This window comes from Lutzomyia longipalpis, chromosome 1 (genome assembly GCF_024334085.1).
Source record: "Lutzomyia longipalpis isolate SR_M1_2022 chromosome 1, ASM2433408v1".
NCBI lineage: Eukaryota > Metazoa > Arthropoda > Insecta > Diptera > Psychodidae > Lutzomyia > Lutzomyia longipalpis.
The window spans coordinates 6,412,321-6,435,800 of NC_074707.1; the positions used below are offsets into that span (position 1 = coordinate 6,412,321).

General features: G+C 36.1%; 1 protein-coding gene and 1 long non-coding RNA gene across 3 annotated transcripts; one reads left to right on the plus strand and one right to left on the minus strand.

The window, feature by feature from the left end:
- Positions 1-11,923: 11,923 nt before the first annotated feature.
- On the minus strand, positions 11,924-22,357 carry LOC129786952 (uncharacterized). 2 transcript variants are annotated; one of them, XM_055822219.1, is made up of 8 exons: positions 21,868-22,357; positions 20,633-20,951; positions 15,101-15,186; positions 14,699-14,896; positions 13,814-14,403; positions 13,396-13,663; positions 12,889-13,336; positions 11,924-12,823 (listed from the first exon to the last, which is right to left on the minus strand). In XM_055822219.1, the coding sequence occupies exons 2-8, from the start codon at positions 20,664-20,666 to the stop codon at positions 12,342-12,344; spliced, it is 2,106 nt and encodes a 701-aa protein (XP_055678194.1). In that variant the 5' UTR covers positions 20,667-20,951; positions 21,868-22,357; the 3' UTR covers positions 11,924-12,341. The 2 variants fall into 2 exon arrangements, with proteins under 2 accessions (XP_055678194.1, XP_055678193.1); XM_055822218.1 differs by having other exon boundaries at positions 21,819-22,357.
- LOC129786953 (uncharacterized) lies at positions 20,991-23,372 on the plus strand. The gene is made up of 3 exons (XR_008750172.1): positions 20,991-21,116; positions 22,419-22,541; positions 23,057-23,372. It is a non-coding gene; the product is annotated as an uncharacterized LOC129786953 (long non-coding RNA).
- The last annotated feature ends 108 nt before the right edge of the window (positions 23,373-23,480 follow it).

Below are 23,480 nucleotides of genomic sequence, written 5' to 3' on the forward strand. Positions count from 1 at the left end.
ATTATTAATTTCTCAAATACAAAATCTTCCGCTTCTGTGAATCTATCTGAAACAGAGAGCAAGGGATTTCTTTCCTTTTGCTGCTCAAAATTGAAATACGTACCCCAACCCGCGCTATAATGTATAGTGTGTTGTGGAGAAAAGGATCTACAAAAGCTCAGCTTTTTTTTCCTTTCCATAGAAATTCAACTATCAATTAGTTGGTGTTCCACTTCGTGGCCAACACCAAGTATTGTAATCGTCGGATTTTCCGACCACCTCAGATCGGGCTCAAACTTGGTATGAGCACGTTTCAGACAACCCACATTCCAAAAATGGTGGTGGAAAATTTTTGATCCGGCCGGCCTGCCGGCCGGCCGGCCGGCCGGTCGCCCAAACTTTGCCTTATAGCTCGAGAACGGTAACAGATAGAGACTTCAGGTTTGAAGTTTTCTATAGAAATGTAGGTGTAAAATTTCATATTTTTACATTTTTAAAATCCAAGATGGCCGCCGTCCGCCATTTTGAAACACCGTCAACCAGTTCCCTTATAGCTAGAGGTCTGAAATTTTAGTATGATGTAGAGCTCAGTGAGACGTTTTCATCAATAATTCATACTTGAAAATCGGTCAAGCCGTTTAGCAAATATGGCGGCTCAAAGCAAAAAGTGTTTTTTCGATATAACTCGAGAACGGCTTGACCGATTTTGACCATCTTGGTATCAAATGAAAGGTATTGAGAAGCCCTACAACTGTCTAGAACATTCCAAGTTTCAAAAATATCCGCAAGAGGCGCTAAAATCAAAAACAAAAATTGCATAACTTTAAGGGGCTATATCTCCGAATTGCCATCATCGATTTCCTTTAAATTTTGATATGTTGTAGCCTGACTCAATATCTTTCATCAGTCCGAAAATGAAGAAATTCTATGTCGCCGTTTAGAAGATATAGCCATTTGAAAAATTCTTACGTTTGAAAAGTTCTAAGAGCCATATCTCTTGAACCGCTTGTCCGATTTTGCTCAATTTGGTATCAAATTAAAGGTTTTGCAATTATCTACAACTTTCTAGAACATCAGAAACCTCTAAAGCCATTCCTTGAGGACGAAAAATGCGAAAAACTCTTTTTGTGAAACAAAAATCCGCCATTTTGTGTTCTAGAGGTGACCTTGAAAATCATTGAGATATATGTCAAATTATAGCTTATTTCAAGATCTTTCCAAAACTAGTCACGAAATTTCTGTAGGTTTTATAGAACTAGAGATATGTCTATTTTTATGCATCAAATTGCTGAATTTCACAAAAAAATTCAACTTTGCCTAATAGTTACTGCTCAAAAATCAATTTTAACGCATAAATAAACTTTTCCACGTTGTGGGACACCAACTCTTATAACTGGACGCGTTATGATTGACTTTCCTTGGAACAATGCATCGTCTGCCTTTGCTTCAGGGGTCAAAAAGTTGAACAATTAAATCCATTTAAGACATCAAACTTGGGAAATCTCTTTTTCTTTTCATTCCCACCCACACCCCCAAGGCATTTGCACCCGCGACATTTCACGAACAAATACTAAAAATAATATTAATTTAACTTTAGGCAGTATACGGAAGAAAGGGATTATAACTTGAAGTATAATTTCTTGTACAGATTTTTTTACTCTAGAACCTTTCATTGTGAAAATATCGTACCATTGATGCGATCTTCTCTATAATTGACTCCTTTCTTTAACTCCTATGCCATGAGTATAAGGAAAATGTGAGAAAAATTTCAATTTTTCCGAATTGAGACATCCATCTGAGAAATTAATTGAAAGTCTGAGTGAGCAAAAGCCTTTTTAGAGGGTAAGAGGGTGAAGGAAGGAAAAGCTCCTCGCAGGAAGAAAAATGCATTGCAAATGGGAAATTGATGTTTTGGATTAAAATGAAAAGTATATAGTTTGAGTGTTATATTTTTCCGTTTAAAGAGGGGATGCCGTGAATCATGAAATATATACGTGAGGTTGTATAGAGAAGGTGAAGCGGAACTCACATATAAGACTAATAAAATACCTAAATTTATTTCTGATGTTTCAACTAAAAGCCATTGCACATGACACGCGATTCCATCGTTTGATTACAACATCATTGTTTCCCTCAAACGGTTTTAAATCGATTTCCTTTTTGCAAAAGTAATACCCCCATTCTTCACATACTTACCTTTCTCCTATCTGTTTATTGCAAAAGTGGAACTATTTTGTGTTTCTTTTTTCCTTCATTTCAGGACAATATGCTTCAAAAGGAAGCACATGCAATTCCACAAACAACCTTTTGCATGATTCAATTGATTACTGTTTGTGGAAAATTTAAATAGGTAAAGTTCAAAGTAGAATTTTGAGGGTTTTTGCTTGAATCACCCCCGTGGAAACATTTGCATTAACAATTTAATTAAATCCAAACATTGCAGGAATTTCGATAAAAGTGTGTAAAATGTAGCTCCAATTGTTCTCCCAACTGTTTCTGAATGCTTTTCCTCCCATTTTCCTCCTCTCCGATTCACACAAAACATAAACCTCATAATATTCTTCTGATGATTACATTTGTGAGGGATAAACACCTCAACCAATATCCACTTTGGAGACATTTTACAAGCATTTTTTTTTTGGTAGAAAAAACCCCTTATTTTCCACGTGAACGAATAAAATGAAATCACGGGATTTTGTGAAAAATCAATCCCCCATAAATTATTGGATAAAAAAAAGATGAGGTAAAGCAAAATACTTTTATATTCGTGTGAAAAGTCTTCTCAAATTTTTGCATTACGAAGAGATATTGAGGGGGTGAAACATTATATTTTGAACAAACCCAAAATACTGGTAAATAGCATGCAAAAGGATCACAGAAATAGAAGAGACAGAGACACATTATTGGAAAATACTTTTTCTTCTTTCTCTATCTATCTCTCTTGGAAAACTCGCTGGGATGTATGTTTGCTTTACTCGATTTACATACATAAAACCGACAAAATAAATCAAAGATGGGGGAGTTTGAGAGTCCCAAACCACTTGAATTTGCCCCAGAAAAAAAGGCAAAGAAGAAGAGAAAAAATTGAAATCCTATAAAATGGGAAATTTTTATTGTAAAGCTCCCTCATATTGCGAAGCGTGTGAGGAAATGCTTCTATGATTCCTTTTCCTCTGCCTTTTGCAATTTCTATCAAAATAAATCCCGACTATAGCATTTAGATATGCGTGGAAGACCAATTTGGAACACTTACAATTTGTCATTTGAAAGAAGCTGGAATGTGGAGATTTTCACGAATTTTCATTTTTATCAAGAAAAAAAAATGAAATTTCGGTTACTTTGAGAGTTAAAGGGTTAATTCAAATGATTTTAAAATAGCTTAAAAAAATTTTTCGTTGTTTTCTTATGAAGTTTAACGTCGATTGAGTAGACTCAGAAGAACATATCAGATAATTTGTAAAGATATTAAACAAACTCCAAAAATCAAATAAACTCAAATTCAGTGAAAAAGAACAAATTTTGATCTTTAAAAAAAGTCAAAATTGAAGCTTTAAAAAGCAAAATTCAAGCTTTGAAATTGCATCAAAATTTAGAGCTTTTACAATGAGGTTCTTGATATGAGTTTGAGAGCTCGATGCGTTCAACAACTCTAAATTTCAATTGAAGTATATCTCCAAGTGAAGAAGATGTTGAGAATGGTATCATATGTGATGGAAAATTTACATCGCTATATTGTCATGCATGCTCTGGAGTTTCATCTTCATACTATGTGTAGTGTACGTTTATATATAGTAATTCCCATTTATTGGAACTTCAACTCCTCACCAAAACCCTCTATAATGCAATCTCTCGTGTTATTATTGTACACTTTATCCCATTTCTCGAGTACTTCAAGTATTCCCCCTTAATATACTTGTGAGGCGCACACACGTATAATGGAAGGAATTACAAGTTTTGGTTTTCGTGCATTTCTCCGGGATTCCCATTGAATGGGGGATAATTTCAATTAAGAGGGGACTCTTGGTCAGCTTATATCCCACCTAATACACTTTCCTCGAACTTTTGCAGTTTGCAATGCTACGAGGGGTGGGTGTGGACAAATATTGGATATCTGTGAATGTACATACATAAGCTGAGTCAAAATCACGGGAAAATAATCAAATTAGTGTTGTCCGTATTCGATGTGGAAATCGTGTGACCTTTTCATGCTACGAAGACATAACACACCATCAGATATCCAATTTTAACGCCTCGAGACCGCTGGGACTAAATGAGAAATTTCCAGCCCTTCAATTAGTGGGTGCCTGTGGGTTGTAGGTATCTTGGGCGAGTGACCAATTTCAATTATCATTTTTGATTGTGTATTAATAGACGTGTGAAGGAAAGTGCTAAATGTCACGCAAACTTCTTCTTGTTATGACTGCACTGAAACCACATATGTACATACAGCCAACCACATACAGGAGCTTTCCAAGGTACATACATACATATGTAGGTATGCAGGAGGAGCTATAAAAACTCCTATTGGTAGGAAATTGCTTTTGCTTAATACTTATTCTTATAAAACTCCTGAATGCAATCATTTGAACCGTAATAAGAAGTGGTTTTGCAATTTCCCTCAACCCTCATTTCACTTTAGGGGAATTTCTGCTGCAATGACTTTCAAAAACGTGTGTACAAAATATACATAAAATTTCCATTAAGAAAATTCATCCCACTTCTTCCATTTTTCCCTGCATTTTGCACAGGAAAATAATTAAACATAAGCAATTAACCAAAAATGTTTTTTTTGCGCAAAACCTTCACGTTCTTTTTGAGATCTCACAAGAGGGAGTACTCCAACGGAAAATTCCACCATTAATCATAAACAAAAATTATATAGGTGTATTCCGCGCGTCAACTATTTTGCTGTACCATTTATATTGAAGGTTGTATGTGCATTTTCTGCTAGACGTGCTTAAAATATTCACCCACTTAGGAGCGACGAAATGGAAGCTCACAGTGCAATTACTCAAAGTCATTTGTACATCGTCCTGGGCTTTTTGCCGAAAAAAAAAACGGACGAAGAAATGGGGAGAAAGCTCTCACGGAGAAAAAAGTCCATGTGCCTGAAGAGATCTCTCCAGTTGACGCCATTCTTATATTCATTTCTATTATTTTACCCATTTTTTGCCTAGGCGTCTACTCAAGGGGTGTGTTAAGGGACCAAAATGAGAAGGCATGAACTTGCTTTTTTTCATTAGGATGGCCACTATAAGGAAAATGATAGTTTTGGGTTAAATTCCTTAAAGTTCAATTCACAATTCGAATTACTTTTAATTTAATTCATTTTTTCTTATTTATTAATTCAGAAAAATTAATAAAAATCCTTTGGTTTCTTTTAATAAATTCCTAGTAATTTTTAAGAGCTTTTAACATTTAATAAGATTAAATAGAACCACAAAATTTAAACCCAAAAATTCAAGAATAATTTCAACGCATTTCCAATTATTTTATCTGGTCAAAAAATGCATTTAAATGATAGAGAGCATTTAGCAAAGTTCCAAGTCATTCGTGCCGAGTTTTTTTTGTTAATAAAGTTCCAAGAATTATTTCACCACCTTATTTTTGTTTTTCATCCCCGTTCTTGGGGGCGAAAAATTAATGGACAAAATGCATCTCACAGTGTTTTATTTGATGAGAAAAAGTCCCCCATAAAGTAAATTTTCCATCCTCCACATCCTTTTGCAAGTCATTGGAGGAAATTTGGTAAAAAAAAGGTCGCTCTCCCCTTGGCAAAGGGGGATGTCAGTAGGGGTGGCCCTTGTGCTTTTTTTGTACGCGTCACCGTGCGATATGTTTATTAAATTTATCTTGTTGACCTCGTAAGTGGGCTGTGACAACTTTTGATAAGATCAAGTGGTAAGGAAATAACTTTGGTGACATTATGGCGTTGTACGCAAGCTCTCATAAATCCCAATTCTCCGGACAATCCTCCCCATCCCTGGGGCTTAATAATGCTTCGAATGAGCAATTCTCCCGTGGGGCGGGGGACGGATGTGATCAAATATATACCGGTAACATATATTGTTCATCCAGCATCATGATGAGTTTTGTGCAAAGGGAAAATTGTGAGATAACAACTTATCACATCCTCCAGATAGTACCACTTTTTGTCCACCAATCGCACGGCCAGAGGCAACATTTTCATATTCTAGCCACCTTAAATTATAATTGTCTTCTTATTTTTTCCCATTTTCCCCATCTTCGTCCTATATAAGCTAAAGAGGTCCTCAATTGAGGGAAGTTTAGCAAACTTTCTCATGTCTGAAGTTTATCTTTTGAGTGCTTTTAAACTTTATCCTCTACTCCTGAGCAAACCTTTTCAATTGCTCTCGTGAATATAAAGTGATTTTGGGGCGGGGAACGAGGGGGGTTAGGGAAATAGTTGCAAAAGCCTCCAGTCAAGTCAAATGACTTTTTGTATCCCTCCTCCCCTTTCAAATACACCTTGACACACAACCAAAAGCGGATTCTGCTTAACACTCTCGTCAATGGCTTGTGTATACAATTCGATTTTCCCGAGATTGGGGAACTTTTGACTTTTCCAGAAAAAGAACCCACATACATATATGTATGTAGATTTACACTATGTATGTTTAGCTTGAAAGAAGCAAATCGATATTTGGCATTATGAACACAGAATAACCCCACCCACCTTCGACGTACAAAAACCCATAATATAGGGCGCGCGGAAAGAAAAAAATGATCCCTAAAATGGGGCTTAATTTTGTTTTTATTTAAAAAGATTAAAACAAGGTTTTTGTTATTTTAATTTAAAAAAATGAGAGCTTTTAAAAGTTAAACTTTTTCACCAAAATATTTTTCTGAACTTTTTCCCCCAATGCTCCACGTGTGTGGATTTAAAATTGTGTATTCATAACAATCTCACAGCTTCCACACGTTTCTTGAATTCAATCTCAATTTACAGATGAAGCTGGAAATTTCTCAATACTTCTTCATAGGAATAATTTATGGGCATACATTATACATATTTCATTTGGGCTCACATCCATACATCACAATAGTTAATTTAATTGGTTGACAAATCTCAAATAATCTTGATGTAAGAATGTGTCTCAAGTGTTTGTTTGTGGGTTTCTTGCTTAAACAGCATTTCCCTTCTATGCCACAACTAAATCATTTACACTGAATTTCGCTTGCTAGAATTAATCAACTATATATACTCACATATGTAGTTGAAAGTGGCTTTAGGTACAAAAGCTCCAAATCTCAACATTAAGCGCGCCGAAGAATGGGTGTTCGACGTGCAAAAGGAAAAGGAGATGAAAACTTTATCATTCGTATTATTTTGGGTGGCAGATATATAAATTTCGCGATGGTGTAATATTCGGCAAACTCTTCTGTTGTGGGGGGAGGGGGAGGGTGGATGGGTAGATAAATGCTTTCATTATTGAATTAAATGACACGAAATGTGCGCTTTCGCCAGACGGAAAGCTCCCACTCGTGCCAAACTATACACATATAGCAAGAGAGAATTGCAGAAACGGAAGCTTTCGCGAAGTGCTGAGAAAATTCCCTAATACTTTGGTGATGGGGGTGATATGAAGGGGGTGGCTGTTCCAGGGGAGATGTGTTAGCGTCAAAATTTACTTTCTGATATATTCCGCGTCAGCATTTCGGTTGAATTTAATGAAGAAACCATGGCGGTTGTGAATGAGCCAGGGTGGCGGTGTGTGTGCCAGGGACGAAAACATCAACGATGGAAATTAAAGCTGAACTTGTGAATAAATTACCATATAAATTTTCCAAGCATCTCGTGGAAAACATAAAGTTTCCCCGCTGAGACAAGATGCTGAAGCTGTGCAAAATAACTTTACCTGAAGTGCGTATTAAGCTCCGTATGCGGAGGAAGTTTGATGAGTAACAAACTCCCTCCCAGTAGCAGAGACCACAGTTGGGACTTGCCAATCTCATAATCAATTACCTGTTAATTCTTCTCTTGGAAGCATAATTAGTGCTGCAAACCCATATTCACACACACTCGTGAAACTTTCTATAGTAAAATGAACTTTGTCAGTATGTGGCTTTGTTATGTATATAAATTTTCAGTACTGTTTCACTCAATTATGTGCATATTGACATTTTGACTGTGGCGCGCGGGGATATCAATATCTAATAAAGCTGTCCACTCCACTAAAATATCCATTCTGAGGGTGTCGAAAAAATAAACTCTGAAACTCCCTTTTCATACTCCTCATCCCCTATTTTTGCCCAGACTATAAACCTTTCAGCATTTCAAAAAAAAAAACCCTCATGAAATATTGAACAATATTTCGCTCCCAAGTGCACGGTATCCATATTACAGCGAGAGTATCACACACTGTATTAAACATGGATTGTACATTGTATATACCATATTGAGCATAGAAATGCTACATATATGCATGTATATTATATATAAATTTGGGTGGGGATAAGTGAATATTTCCGGCTAAAATAAAATACACATTTTGGCGAAAAACGTATAAAAGAGTTGACGGATGGTGAAATTCCCTACTAACTCGCCCACCCATTTGCACTCCGGAGACGCCGCATCCGGTTGGAATTGTTATCCTGGCATGCAGTAGAAGTTGTATTTAAATTCACATCACGCCTTTAAAATTGAAAGTTCCACCGAATGCGACTGTGAGGAAGAGAAAAATATTCCTCTTCTGAGGATGTCTCAAGAGGGTATCATCTATACCATTCTTTGCCGCACAATTCTCTCTGTCTGCTTGATGAGGAGTGAAAGCATTAGGCAATACACTGCACTGAGAGAAAGCTTTTTTTGGGAGTTTTTGATAATGACAACTTGAGACAAAACAAAAAATCAAGAAGTTATTCTTTTAGGAAAGAATTTTAACCTTTTTTCCTATAGATAAAAAACGACTTTACTCCTTTTCAATTTATAAAATATTCTTAATCTTTATTTTTGCAATAAAATGTAAATATCTCGATAGAAACATTAAATTTCAACGTGGATTTTTAAGTGTTTTTCCATAAGCTTTTAAGCTCTGTGAAAAGGTTAAACGAAAATCTTAAAAGAAACCTATACATTTTATAGATCTTAAGAGCTTTAGGAAAAACGCTCAAAGATCCCTGTAGAAAATAAATATTTTTATCGCACGATATTTTCGATATTTTCTATGGGAAAAACCCCTTATTCCACAAAACAATGGTAAAATTGTTTCTTAGGTAAGTTTTTGAAATTCTTTTTACCTAAAATTAACTTAACCGTCATTTTCCTGAAAGAGCTTTAAAAAAAATAATTTTTCTAAATTTTTTTATATAAAAATGCTAAAATATTCCTCGCAGTACTGCAATGCTTTTCCATGTACATTTTATTGCACATTCGAGGTCTCCCCACGTCATTATACGAGCCCTCCAAAATACTCTCTCCTCCCCAACATGTATCTCCGCCACAACCCCTATCCACTCTTGTTTGTAACACCCTCTTGGCAGATCCGCCAGGCAACCAGAAAAAAGCTCTCGCGATCCCACAAAAGGGGAGAGAAGAGTCCGTGTGCGGTTGGGGAACACACACGCTCATTTTTATGAAAATTGAAATGTCATGTTGCTCACAATTTATGTGTTGTGAATCATCTTTTTGGAATAGGTATTACATGGGCTTTTATAAAAAATTAACAGCGCGAAAGTGTCTTGCATATCATTCATTGAATTTTTCACTCAATAAATTTCCCATCCTGACAAAAAAATACAAGGGTTTCCGGTTGCCGTGAAATGAACTTCCAGACCACTTTTCACGCAATACAATGTGAAACAATGACCATGCAAATTTTTCAATTGCTTTTTCGTGAGTCAGTGTGAGAGGTAACCCCCCCTGGAAAAGTTTTCAACACTCTCTCTCTCGTTGTGACTATTTAAAGTTGATTTGTGTGGGCGACGTTGGAGTTTGAAACACGAAGGAAAATTGTATTTTGAACTTATCTATATAGAGAGCCAGTGCTCCGGCAAAAAAAAGTATCTCTATTGAATTAAATTAAAAAAAAAAAAAACTCGCCCCCATCAATTGGAAAATAAATTTACTGTGCGAGGGAGAGACTTAATACACTCTGTGCCATTGGTCAGCGATGTGTTGAGAGTCTCTGTGTAGCGCACAATTAGTGCCCCGACAGCAAAATCAATCAATTAGCGTAATTAGTTCACAATTAAATGGACAATCAATTCTCCCGGAATCAGCACCACAGCATCATTAAATTTGTCGTAAAACAAATAAGAAATAAAAATATATATAGTTAGATTGCCGGGTAGGACACAGGAACGGGGAGAGAAATTGAAACTATTTGCTGATTCAGAGACAACCAGACAGTTGCTGAAAAAAACGAGAACTTTCACATTTCTCCCTTTAGCCACATTTCCTCGTCACATTTTTTTTCCAACATGCCCTGCTCCCCGTGGCACCCCCCTTTTAGTTCTTTGTCTCCTCGTTTTTTTCCTGGGTTGATTTTTGTGTCATCAGCTCCGGCATTTAACCCGGAGGGAGTGCTATGGAATTCAGGCGGGCAAATACAGCCATTTCCCCTCAATATTTATTTGCCACAGTTGAAATGTATTCTTCAGGCACTTCTCGCTCAATTCTCTTTATCTATGGTGTTTTATCGATTTGCAAGAGGAGAGAGATGGTATCTTTTAGTCCGCATAAGGATATACATACATATGTAGGACGAAAGAGGGTCCTCCTCATTGTCCAAGAGTGGTAAAATGGTGTGAATTGCGGCATCATGTGCTACAACCAACTAAAGGGGGGAATGGGAGTTATGCCCAAACCCTCGGAGTCCCCCCAAAATTATCTCGCGCGTATATGAATGAGAATGTTATTTTCAGGGGCGAAAACACCAAATGCTCCATTTCGTATAACCGAAGAAGACCCACATGGGACATACAAGGCAGTATGTGTGTGGAGAGAGAGAAAGAGCGTACAAATTAGCAGACTTGTAATTAGAAACTTAATCTCTTCCCTCCTGAACTTTGTGATGTAAATTACCAAAGTGCAGTGAGCAGAGACTCATGAAATATGCAGAAATGAAGCTTTCCAAATACATTGCATTTTCCTTCTAGCTAGAAGTAATGACATTGTAATTAATAGGCCCCTTTGGAGTACATACTATCCTCCTCTACTCCCCCCTATCGAAAGATTTATGAACAAGAATATGGAGAAGAGCTCTATCAGTCTGTATGGAGTTGGGATTGCAAGAAAATTTATAAGGTAGAAATAAATATAAAGAATAGATATAACAGTGTTGGAGGAAGCTTTTGGATTCTTTTTCTTGTAGAGAGGTAAGAAACGTGGAAAATTTTCCAGTTAACGTTTCAAAATATGTTTGGTGGTGGGTCATACTGCAAATTCATTTCATATGAAATTCAAATTAAAATATTTTGTTAGCTCGAATTTCATTATTCAAACCGTCAACAGAATTATTTAAAAGTAAAATACTGGGAAAACTTATATTTAAAAGATATAATGAAAATATAATGAAAATAAAGAGTTGTAGACGTAAAGTCTGACACGACCATAATTTTATCCTATTAACTTATTTATCACACACTACAACAATATATGTATCAATGTTCTTCCTACGACGTCACTCGGTCTGGGAAACTTCTTGTAGGTATGTTGCTTTAGGTGAGGACTTAATGCGATGTTTTCTCTTTGAGAAATAACATGATGGTAATTATAGAGATTGTTTAAGTTTTTCTCTCATTGTACAAATTCACAAGAAATTTTGGAGTAAAAACAAATTATATTTATTTAATTAATTTGTTTCTCCTTACACTGTTGTTTAATAAAACTTGTGGAAATTGTATTCGACCGTTGAAGCTTCAAAAGAGGAACGGAAAATTCGTGTAGCTGAGACACACATCCAGAGATTCTCAAACATTGTTCCGTGTAAATTTGGAATTTTTATTGAAGTTCATCAATGTGCGTGCGAACAATTTGGTGACGATATATTATTTACACTAATTAATTTGATAAATTGAATATTTATATACGATTATTAACGTTTCCTCATCTAAAAATTCAATTATTAGCAAATTCTTCAACCTTTTTTTCTTCCAGGTGCTCGTGTGATAAGAATTTTTGCAATTATTTTGTATCTCCGATGCTCTCTTTTTTTTTTCATTGTAAAATCAACAGACATTTTGGTGTTAAGACGAATTATTTACAGTCTAAGAGATTTTTTTTAAAGATTATTAACTACTTAATACAGTAGAGGTGTAGTAATACCAACGAAAATATACATATAAAATTAACTTTTTTTTTTTGCTAAAAAGAGGGAAAAGAGGTGAAGATGGATAAATTACAGCAATGCTCTGACCAACCCGAATAGAATGAAGACAGTAAGTGTTCGACTAGCTTTTCCCATGGAAATGGCATTGTTACCCTCTTGGGCACTACGATACTCCTTCTCTGGCAGGTATTCGATGATATGTTTCGTTTTGTTCATCATCCAGTAGAAGGCTTGCATTTTTGTCTGCCTCTTCAGCTCAGCCCCTACGAGATTACGAATTCGGGCATTGTATTCATTGAGCCAGCGCTTCTCCTGGCTACTCAGCATTGTCCGATCAATGAGTTTTGGTTCAAACGGAACGAGGGTTACATCGCGAAAGGCGTAGAATTTTTTTCCAGTTGGATGAAGCTTTCCCGTATCCACGACTTCGAGGATATTTTTAAGCTTAATGCCAAAATCGTAGCTTTTGTAGAGTCCTGGTTCGTTGGAGAAGAAGTAACCCTCCTTGAATGTATATCTATGCTTCGTTGTATGCGCAATTGTAATAGGAGCTGTTAAAAAAAAATATTTTTTTAAAATACTTTAAGGCTATTTTAGTTTAAGAATTAAATCATACATTCATGGACGGAGGAGAAAGATCCAACTCCATGGCCTGAACCATGTGGGTAGTCTTTGAAGTCACCCCAGAGGATACCACGAGGTAGGATATCAACGTCTGATAGGCGAAGATTCTCCGGAAAGACAAGAGTAGACAGACGAATCATTGCAGACAGAACAAGGGTATAAGCTCTCTTCTGTTCAATTGTAGGTGTACCCATGTGCAAGGTTCTAGCAACATCTGTTGTCCCATCGTAGTATTGCCCACCGGAATCAATTAAGAGCGTACTGTTGTCGTAGATTATTGCGTTGGATGTATTCGATGGTGTGTAGTAAGGTAGTGCTCCGTGTTCTCCATATGCTACAACTGTTTCGAATGATATATCATGAGAATACTTCTGAGATCGTCTTGTTCGGTCAATTTCCTTGGACAATTCCAATTCTGTCCAGTTATCTCCGTAGCCAAACTGTAAGAAAATTGTTTTCTTAAAAGAATTCCTTCTAATTAGAAAGGTGAAGCCCTTACCCTTTCTTCGAGGTAGCTGAAGATGTCACAAAGAGCCGCAGCATCCCTTATATGGGCATTTTCCATTCCTTCACGTTCTATTTTATTCTTTTGTGCTCGCATATAAATAATCGGTGAAACCCTTTCGACGATAATCTTCTGCGGGAGGGCACTGTAGATGGCTTCTGAGGCACCCATGTCAAAGACGCAATAAGTTGGAATCAGAACTCGTTGCCATTGCTGTGAGAATGTTCTTAAATCTGACCATATAGCATTGTAATCTCTTACTCTGAAATTTAAAGAAAAAACTCCTTTAAAAATTTTCTCTTTGTGAATTAAAAAAATAATAAATTCGATGGAGCCGCCGGGTAAAACCAGGCGTCCCCATTTTTTTCTCGATTTGCCAAATTCTATTGAAATCACGGGAAAATTAACTTACTGAACACAATTTTCGTGGTGACACGGTTCCGATTTGAGATGCAGCGACACCCCAAAATCAATACGTGATTGATTGGTGTAGAGAAAAATGTCCTTTTGCGTGACAATGAGGTAAGCTTTGAAGACTGGAATGTATGGGATATCATTGCCGCGCAAATTGAGGATGTAGGCAACTTCGGTGAGGGAAGTGATGACCATTGCATCCGCCCGGATACTCGTGAGATTTGCCCTTAGCTTGGCAATTTTATTTTCCCACTTTTCACCGGCAAATACCACGGGGTGTGTTCGTATGGGATCATTGAAGGGCTGTGGCCTCTGATCACCCCATATTGAATCCAGAATGTATCTGTTGACATCGATGAGTCTTATGGATTTTCGTGAGAGCTCATACTTGAGGTCTTGCCACATGTAGTGCGGCACAATTTGCGAATCAGCCCCCACTTTAGCATCGGCACCCAATTGTGTGGTGAGCCACTTGCCAATCGATGGTTCACTATTCATCCGGAAAATCTTCCACTCACAGTCGAGTTCACTGTCTGCCTGTGACAGAAACCTCTCGTCCGTCCACAGAGCTGCAGAGTTGAGAGTCACCTGAAATTAATTACATGCCCACATGCATTAAGTTATATAAATCTGTCGGGAACATTTAATAAATTTAGCAAGACTCTATTTTAGTACCGCATCCAACACCAATGTGTCAAAGCCATATTCTTGAACTTGAATAATTTTCTCTCATAAATAGTAAAAGAGATTTTACTCCCAAAAATATCTATTTTATTTGGCAAACTCTATATTGCTTACTAAATGTGTCGCAATTCGGAGGAAAATTTGTATTTTCTCTCCTCAATTTAAATTTAATTTAATCTAATCAATTTGTTGTACTCACCGCAACGTCTCCATTTGAGCCAGAAAATCCTGAGAGAAATCTTCTTCTCTGATCAGATTCTGCAACATACTCCGACTGATGCTCATCGAAAGTGGGCACAATGTAGGCATCTAATTCCGATCCTGGCACTGAAGCCTGAATCCTCATCTTTGTCCTCAACTCACGCAAGTGATGACGAAACTCACTATGAGGTCGAACCTGATGCCAACAAAATATGGATCAAATTCATTTCAAATTCGAAAGCTCAATTGTGGTTAACCAATCCCCCTCCCCTCCATCTCAATTAATATGCCTTGTTGTTTATTTGTTCCCTTTAATGTGTTGCAACCCAACAAAAATATTGAGTAATGCAACACTCCACACTAAAGCCCCATCGGAGAGGATGAAGATTTCCATACTCACATTAACACCTTCACGGTTTGCACATTTCAGACGCTCGATGCCTTTGTAAACATCCACACAGCTCACAGGAGAGATGAGAAATGATACTGCAAAGAAATTGGAGGAGAAGAAAAAATTATGCTCAATGTCTTGCATTAAATTAGAAGAATGAATAGCATCTATTAGATCATAAATGGGAAATTAAGCGCAAATTGCAAAGAGCACGCTACAAGTGATCAAGCAAAAATTCTGCCAAATGTAGTGCTCGCCAATGAATTAGAACCGCCCCCATCCCCATCATCAGAACTCTAACTGATGTATTTTTAACCCAAATAGTTTGTTTGAAGCGTTTGAAGACAATCAAGCACAAGTTTAACATTGAAGCGTTCAAGGTGGATTGCATTGAATTAAGGAAGTGTACACCACATTTTCCATTTATTTTAAAGGTTTTATTTTTGCAAAATAGCCAGAAATTTATTCACGAGATTTAACTGTTTCAATGCAATTCTACAGATTGACGTTTATTTTACATAGAATTTGACGTTACTTTTCTATCGTTTGACTTGATTTTAAAACGTTTGACACTATGGTTTGATATTTCTTTTCTAACGGTACGTTTTTTTCCTAATAGAATTTTCTTTAATCTTTTCCGAATTTTTATCTGAACTTTGACATTACCAAAGTTTTACATTAAATTGTTGAATCTTTTGACATTCAAAGTTTTTCTAACGTTTGACATTTCTTTCTTGTCTTTTTTGCACTTGAGTTTCCTCTCTAAAACTTTTCTTCATTTTCAGAATATCTCTTAAGCAATTCAACTAAAATTGTTCATAAGATTTATCTATTTTCACCTAAATGCATGAAATTAAAATGCATGGTGCGTACACCGGATACCGGCAATTATCCCGCCTTGGCATTTAATTATGAGATGTGCGAAGAACAAAATACATCCTCATAAAATGTTTTGTAACACTACGCTGCGTTCCAATATACTAAATTTTCCATCTGATCCAAATTATTACTATTTAATCACCAACACAAACCAATTTCTTCTTCTCATGAAAATGTTGAATGAAAGAGCGTGGAAGAGAGAGGGAGAGAGTGGGATGAAAATGTGTGTGAAAGCTGAAATAGATTCAAGAGCATCCAAAATTAATTCTTGTCCCGCATAAAGCATATGGGAATTGCATTGATTTGTCGGAGTAAATGTAATGAAATCAGGGTACAATCACATCGTCGTCTCTAAATTAAGGAAGATCCAGAGGGGAATAGAAGAGAAGAGAGATCATATGAGAAGAATTTTCAAGTGAATGGAAAGAAAAAATTTTCTTCTTGCTTTGGTGAGTTTTTATTGGAAAAACACATGGCGAGAAATTAATTAGGGGAGATTTTCATATCATCTATTACATCTAAAAATATAATGAATCACTTAATTGAGGGCCATCACTATAAACTAATTAATGCAGAATCTTATACAATTTAACCTTGATCTGGACGCTTTTCAATAGGCTATAAAATTATCCATTTTCGTCGCACAATCGAGCCATTTTCTCCCCGCGATGGAAACTCATTATCTCAAATTAAAACACAATTAACTCCCCCAATGATAGAGCTTCGGAAAAAGGTCAAATATGACGCGATTTCCGCCAATATCCGTTGAAAATCCCCCCGAAAGCGCACGCACAGAATTTATTGGCGCTGATTGAAAGGAATTCTTGCACCACACATCCTCTCTTTGGTGTCTAAAAGATCATCATCATCATCTGGAGAGATTTTAGTTTGAAGAAACCAGAAGCACCCATAATCCACTTGCTCCTCTTCAATTTTATTTTTTGTTTTATCTAATTTTCCTTAAGACTCATTCGCCGCGAGATGACCTAAATTCCCCATAAACATTTTCCTTTCCATCTCTAAACTACTTGAGTTTGATATTTTCCGGGAAATGGACAGACATGGAGCAAGCAGAGAAATGTTAACCATAACGCTTTTCTCATGCCAGCAGCAACTATTTTTTCCGCAAATAGATAACAGAGACATTTTAATTATTTATTTCAAATGTATTTCAAGGATGAGATTAAAGAATGGAGAATAAAACATTTTTATAGACACTCTTAAATCTCTTCTGTGAATATTCAAATCAATTGTCACACGTGGAAAATTCTCATGAGATTCCAATTTTATTTGCATTTTATTCAGTTAAGAAAAAACCGAGACAATACTGAGCATTTAAATATTGAGAAATTCAATAAATCCCACTGAAGGTTGGCTATATTCCCGTACAAATTCGTAGAAAAATTTTGGATTTAGCATTTTTTCTTTTATAATATTCTACACGAGAATTTTCACAAATGACATTTCATTCAAGTGCTGAAAAAGATTTATTTGAACGAGGTAAATTGTCGCTTCGCTCCAATTTACCTCGCCCCGCTTCGCGGGGAATTCTTGCGCTTCGCGCAAATTTTAGAGGGAGAAAGGAATTGTGATGAATTGAAATATATTTAATGGAAGATTTATTCGTTGGTAAAAACCGTCTGGTATCAGTAGTCTCTGTACCAAATTTCATCACGATCGGACCAACGGTGTAGAAATGCATAGCTGAACAGACACCATATTTTAGAGAGACCTTTCTTTATTATATAGATGGGCCACGCAAAAACCTCCAACAGATATTTCAAATGGAAAAAGTGAATTTCACACAACATTTATGGCGCCGAATTCAAAAAGTAGTCAAAAAAGCGTGATTTTTATATGGGGGCTATGTGAAGGGGGGCTCTGGGGGGAAAATGAATGCCGTTGGTAGAAACCGCCTGGTATCAGTAGTCTCTGTACCAAATTTCATCGCGATCGGACCAACGGTGTAGAAATGCATAGCTGAACAGACACCATATTTTAGAGAGACCTTTCTTTATTATATAGATGAGAAAAGAAAAGTACTTGAACTATTTGAAATCTTTCGACTCTTTCAAGAATGAAAAAAAAAACTGTTTCAAATATTTTTATGTAGAATATAAATTTTCTGATCCATAAAAGAAGTTAAACGCGTGTAGGTGTAATGTTTTTTGAGACGAGGAAATTCTCAGGAAGTGTCTTAAATTAAAAATCTTGCTCATTGGGGGGATCCCTATTTGTCATTTAAAACTTTTCAAGTTTAAAATTAATTTTTTGCCTCAGAAAAATTATATTGTAGAACAAATTCTTAAGAAAATCTCTTCAAAGAACTTGAGAGTTTGTAAAGTAGGATACTTCCGGGGAATTTGTTCTTATATTTTCTTTAATACTTTGATGACTAATTAGTTTAATTGTTTCTACTCTTAAAATCCTTCAGACTATCATCAAAGTTTCATAAAAGATAAATATGAAAGATAATTTAGAGAATTCGATTTTCTTTTCTAGACAAAATTGTTAAAAAATAATTCTTTCTTAGGCTTAGAATTTACATTAGTCATGAAAGTGTTAAAAAATCAGCACAGTTGTAATCTCAATTTATCAAAGAGTGTCAAACGCGAATTCTTCTGAGAGAAATTTTAATTTTGATGAGACCTTCTCCCAAAATAGACGTTCTTTTGATATTTTTATCCACTATATTGAAAATCTTGCAACATCATTGACTTCTTTTTTTTTTTTCATTCTTGTCTAGAGAAATGTTAATTCCATAATTCTTAAGGTGTTGGCATTCGTAGCTATTTTTACAGAAAATGCTCTACTTTCTTCCTCATTCTCTCTTTTCTTCTTTTATTTTCCGGGAATAACACTCCCAAAGTTTAGTGGCGAGGAAGACGTCTATTAGCTGCATTAGAAAAGAATGAAAAGCCCAAAGACGGCATCGATAGTGAATCACGGCATTGAGATATATTCAAACTATATTATAATACATCACATATTACCACGCATTAGGAGAATCTCCAAATAGGTGAGGTTCTGCATAAAATGTAATTTTGCCAAGTGAGGTGAATCCGACACACCTTTATTTGAAAAATGGACTTGGGCATTAAATGACGGTCTGTTTGTTCCTCAAATGCGAACTTGCGGAAAATTTCTCGATATGATAGCAATTGTTGTTGGCTCTATTCGCAACTTACATACATGTAGCATAATGGTGTAATTCAGGCGGCAAAATCGCACTATAAGACAAAAATCACATGGGCACGAATATCATCAACCGCATGGACAACAAGGTACCCTCACATTCCTGACCCCAATGAATTTGTCACCACGATATTTAATAATTTAATTAAATATAATAAGGGCCATGCTGAGTGATTTGCGTGCGATGTAGGCAAAACGAAGTGTCCAAGTGTCCTTTCTTCCATTAGAAAATGGAAAAATTGGCGTGCTAAATGGCCAGCAGAGTGTGTGTCCTACACACAGGTGATGTGCGCCTTGTCAAATGTGAATGTCGACTTTTGTCCTTCCACCCCGGCAAAGAGATGTAATCAAACTGACAAAGATAATTTGGTGTTTGGTGTTTGGGAAAGGAAAACGCGCAAATGTAATCCAAAAACTTCCCACTCGAAAAAAAGAACGAGAAGAAATGTTTTATATAGGAGGCACCTGAAGGGCAATTAGTTAACATTTCTGTATTTTAAACTACAATAATAACAACTAAATGAGTAATTAATATGTGACGCTTAAATGGTACGCTATGGGAGATTGAAATTGATATACGCTGTGACTCTTCAATATCAGATGATTGCTATTTGCATCACTATTTGACGCTAATCGTCATACTATTTTCATGCGTTTACCCTCAAGTAGTCAAATGCACCTTCCTGATGAATTTAATCACGCATCACATTGCGAGCACAGCTATGTTAATCCATAATATTTGACAAATTTTCCAATTATGCTTCTCAAAAAAAAGCTTTCACATTTCTTTACTAAATTATTTAGCAGTGCTATAAAAGCACAAAAAATCTTGAAAAGAAATTAGGTCAGATTTTTTTTCGTGTTAAAGAAATTACGGACATATTTTATTTTAGTAGGTGGGAGTGCGTGTTTGTGGGTTATCTACCGTATTTATAATGGTGACAAATATGAAGCACGTGTGCTTTTTCCAAAAGCTCATTTTACAGACAATAAATGAATGTGAAAATCACTTGACTGAAATTATGAAAGATAATTTCGCTATCCATGCCATTTTTTGAACATTTCTGCGAGATTTTCTATTAATTTATTTTATTCTCGGGGTTTTAATTAATAATTATTAGAAATTAAACTAAATTGTTAATTATAAGGAATTTCTGAACTTGAAAAGCTATAAAAAATGATTTCCTAATTTTTATTTTAAATAAAGTCTCCAATATTTAATATTTTATTTAATTCAACCTCAAGTCAGTTGGTATTAAAAATGATCACAAGGTCTCTATAAAAGATCCTTGAATCAAAACAGGGTATAATTAAATAAAAATCAGTCGAATCTATTCAAGATCTACAAAAAAAATTCTTATGCTAAATAAAATAATTTTTAATAAATAAATTATTTCTGAATTGAGCATACAGCAAAATTAAATAAACTTCCCATCAAAGGGTGAAAGAAATATTTGTTAGACCCACCTGCGACAAACGCCACGATGTACCTCATATCCATTGCATCCACTCCACGCTGTTGCGTCTTACAATCAGCACGAGGAATCTTGTACAATTCTAGAGGCTCTCCGGGGGCTGGAGGTGTCACAAAACGCAATAATCGCGAGAAGTTCTGAATGTCGCGCGAGTGTCTTGCAAAGTGCGCACTTGATTTAGTTCACCGACCACACACAATTTCCAATTAAGTACAGCCACTAATTACAATATGCACCGTACATGCTTCTCCGCACACTTGAGACGCACCACGGCAGCACCTTTATGCTATTGTTGAATGTCACGGAAAAATCTGCATAAGATAAAGAATTTTCCGAGATATAAAAGGTTGTGCAAATGATGTGCAAACGGTCAATTGTAATTTAGATCTTGTGATTAGGAAGCTCTCCCTGTATAGACTCGTGTGACTCTATTTCTATAGCGATGGTGTATAAGAAAATTCGTTACAAGAAAAGTGGTGAGTGTCAAATTTAATCTTCATCCAAGTTCAATGTCTCATCGAGACCGTGACTACAATATTGTGAGGAATATCTTTTGCTAATAAGAAGGAGAAAAGAAAAATGTACAAATAATGGTGGCTTTTTGTACGATGGGTAGAGACACAGCATAAGTTGAATTACACAATTCAGCAGAAATGTAAAATTAATAATCTGAGAAATTCCAGTATTTCCGTTGAATTTACATTACGTATGAGGGATACACTTAAACATTTTTCTTTAAACTCTTCTCAATCCATCGCGACTTTAAATCTAAATGAGAAACATCTTATAGCTCGCAGTCAGAGGAAGAGCTCCAAGGCGTGCATTTTTATATTCAATGTGCCATTATTAATTGAATTATCGAATTATGTGTGGATGGTAAATATTTGTTACAAAGAGAAGTCATTTATTTGAATTGTATGTTAAGTGGAGCGTATAGAGCGTATTATGAGGAGTAGCACATAGGATACAAAATCATGTAATCTCTCATCATTATTAAATGGCATCTGACTGAGATATTAATGAATGCGATAAATCATTCCTGAAGTATGCTTCTGTTAAAAACACAGAGAATTCTTTTTCTTTATTTTTTGTGTACTGATGTACTCTCCTCGAAAATCAATGAAATCTCCCGCACTGTCACGGCTTTTTTTTTTGGGATATATAGAGCTTTGGGTTACCTAAAATGTGAGTAATTTTGTGCGAGATGGAAATATAATATCTGCGTACACGAATCCCGCAAGAATTCCTCCTTGACGCGTGATTCAAACTTGAACGGAGCACTCACACACAATTTTCACATTTGCGGGAAAAGTCGCGCGAGCTTTAGGCTTTGGGTGTCTTTTCCAAACGGCGTCCCAACTGTGACTGAAAGAAATTCAGTTCTATGTGATGAGGATTTCCTTGTGAACGAGTGGTTGTGCGCGATTTATGCAGAGGCGCGTCGTGCTTTCGCGGCGGCTATTTTCTTCATCACGATCGTGTCCGCGAATACCAACGTGTTGGTCAGTCGGCGGTTCAGTGATTTTTTTTTAATTGAGTTGGTATAGAAAGAGCCCGTGCCATGTGTTTTCTGGACGCTCTATCACGACGACGACGACATAATCTGCCACGCGATAGAGCCAATTGGGAGCCCTCCAAGGTTCTCGCAGATTGGCATATTTGAATTTCTCACGACACAGCTGAAATACGCGCAACATTCCTCCTCCCCCCTTTGGGCAACGAAATTCGCAAAGTATTTAACATTCCAATCATTTTCATCTCTGGTGTGTCTCATGCAGGCCTTCACGGTGACACATGGGTGACCCGTTGGGTGGACACAGATCACTGGCCCTACTGGTGCAGAGATTGGTACGAAGTAGCACCAACAGTGGAGACAAGGATTAAGATTGAAACGGAAACAGGTAACAATTCTTTTTCAATTTACTCAAGACTGAAATTTAAAAAAAAATCCATTCTCAGCATTTTTCAATAGAACGCATAATTTCACAATATTCTTGTACAATGTTACTACAACATTAAAGTACAAGAATATTTTTATGCAAATACCAGCAAAACATGAAAACATGAATTTTATTTATAAGCTGAAATGAAAGATCGCCGCAATCTGCTTCTAAAAATGTTCAATTTATTCATAAATCTTCAATATAATCCATAATTTATAAATTACTTAATAAATCCTGATCAATTTTGATGAATTTCTTTACTAAAATACTGGTACACATGATCACTATTATATATATTCAACACCACATAAATTCCAAACCATGTGCAATAAATCAATTAAGAAGCAATTGAAATGATCATGACTTTTCTCCTCACGATTTTCTTCAAAATTCCCAACAATTTCTTGGCATTTAAATAATTTTTTTCCTAATGGCGTGATTTTTTTCTCTTATTGACCTGCCCACAAAATTAGGACTCTACAACAAGAAGGAGGTTCACGAGGTGTCTGTTCAGCATGATGCCACAACATCTGTATCCGTGGAAACTAAACCAATCCGTGAGTGGGAAAGAACGACATCCAAGGCTTTGGCATTGAAATAATTTACCCACAATCGTGGAAAACTTCTAACACATCTCTGCACAATTGCTCCAGAATGGCACACAATTGCTGCAATTAAATTGAGTCGTCGTGGTTGAGACAAAAAGTAACTCCACGATTAATTAACTAACATTTATACGTTTTGTATATACGCAATGGTCAAAATATATGGCAAATAAAGCGGCAAAAACAGTTCTTTCTATTTTTCTGCAACACACCCACGCATTATCTCTGCAAAATTCGCTCGAGCGTTGAATTGATCTGCTTCAACACCAGCCGCATCTCACAAATTTGCTGA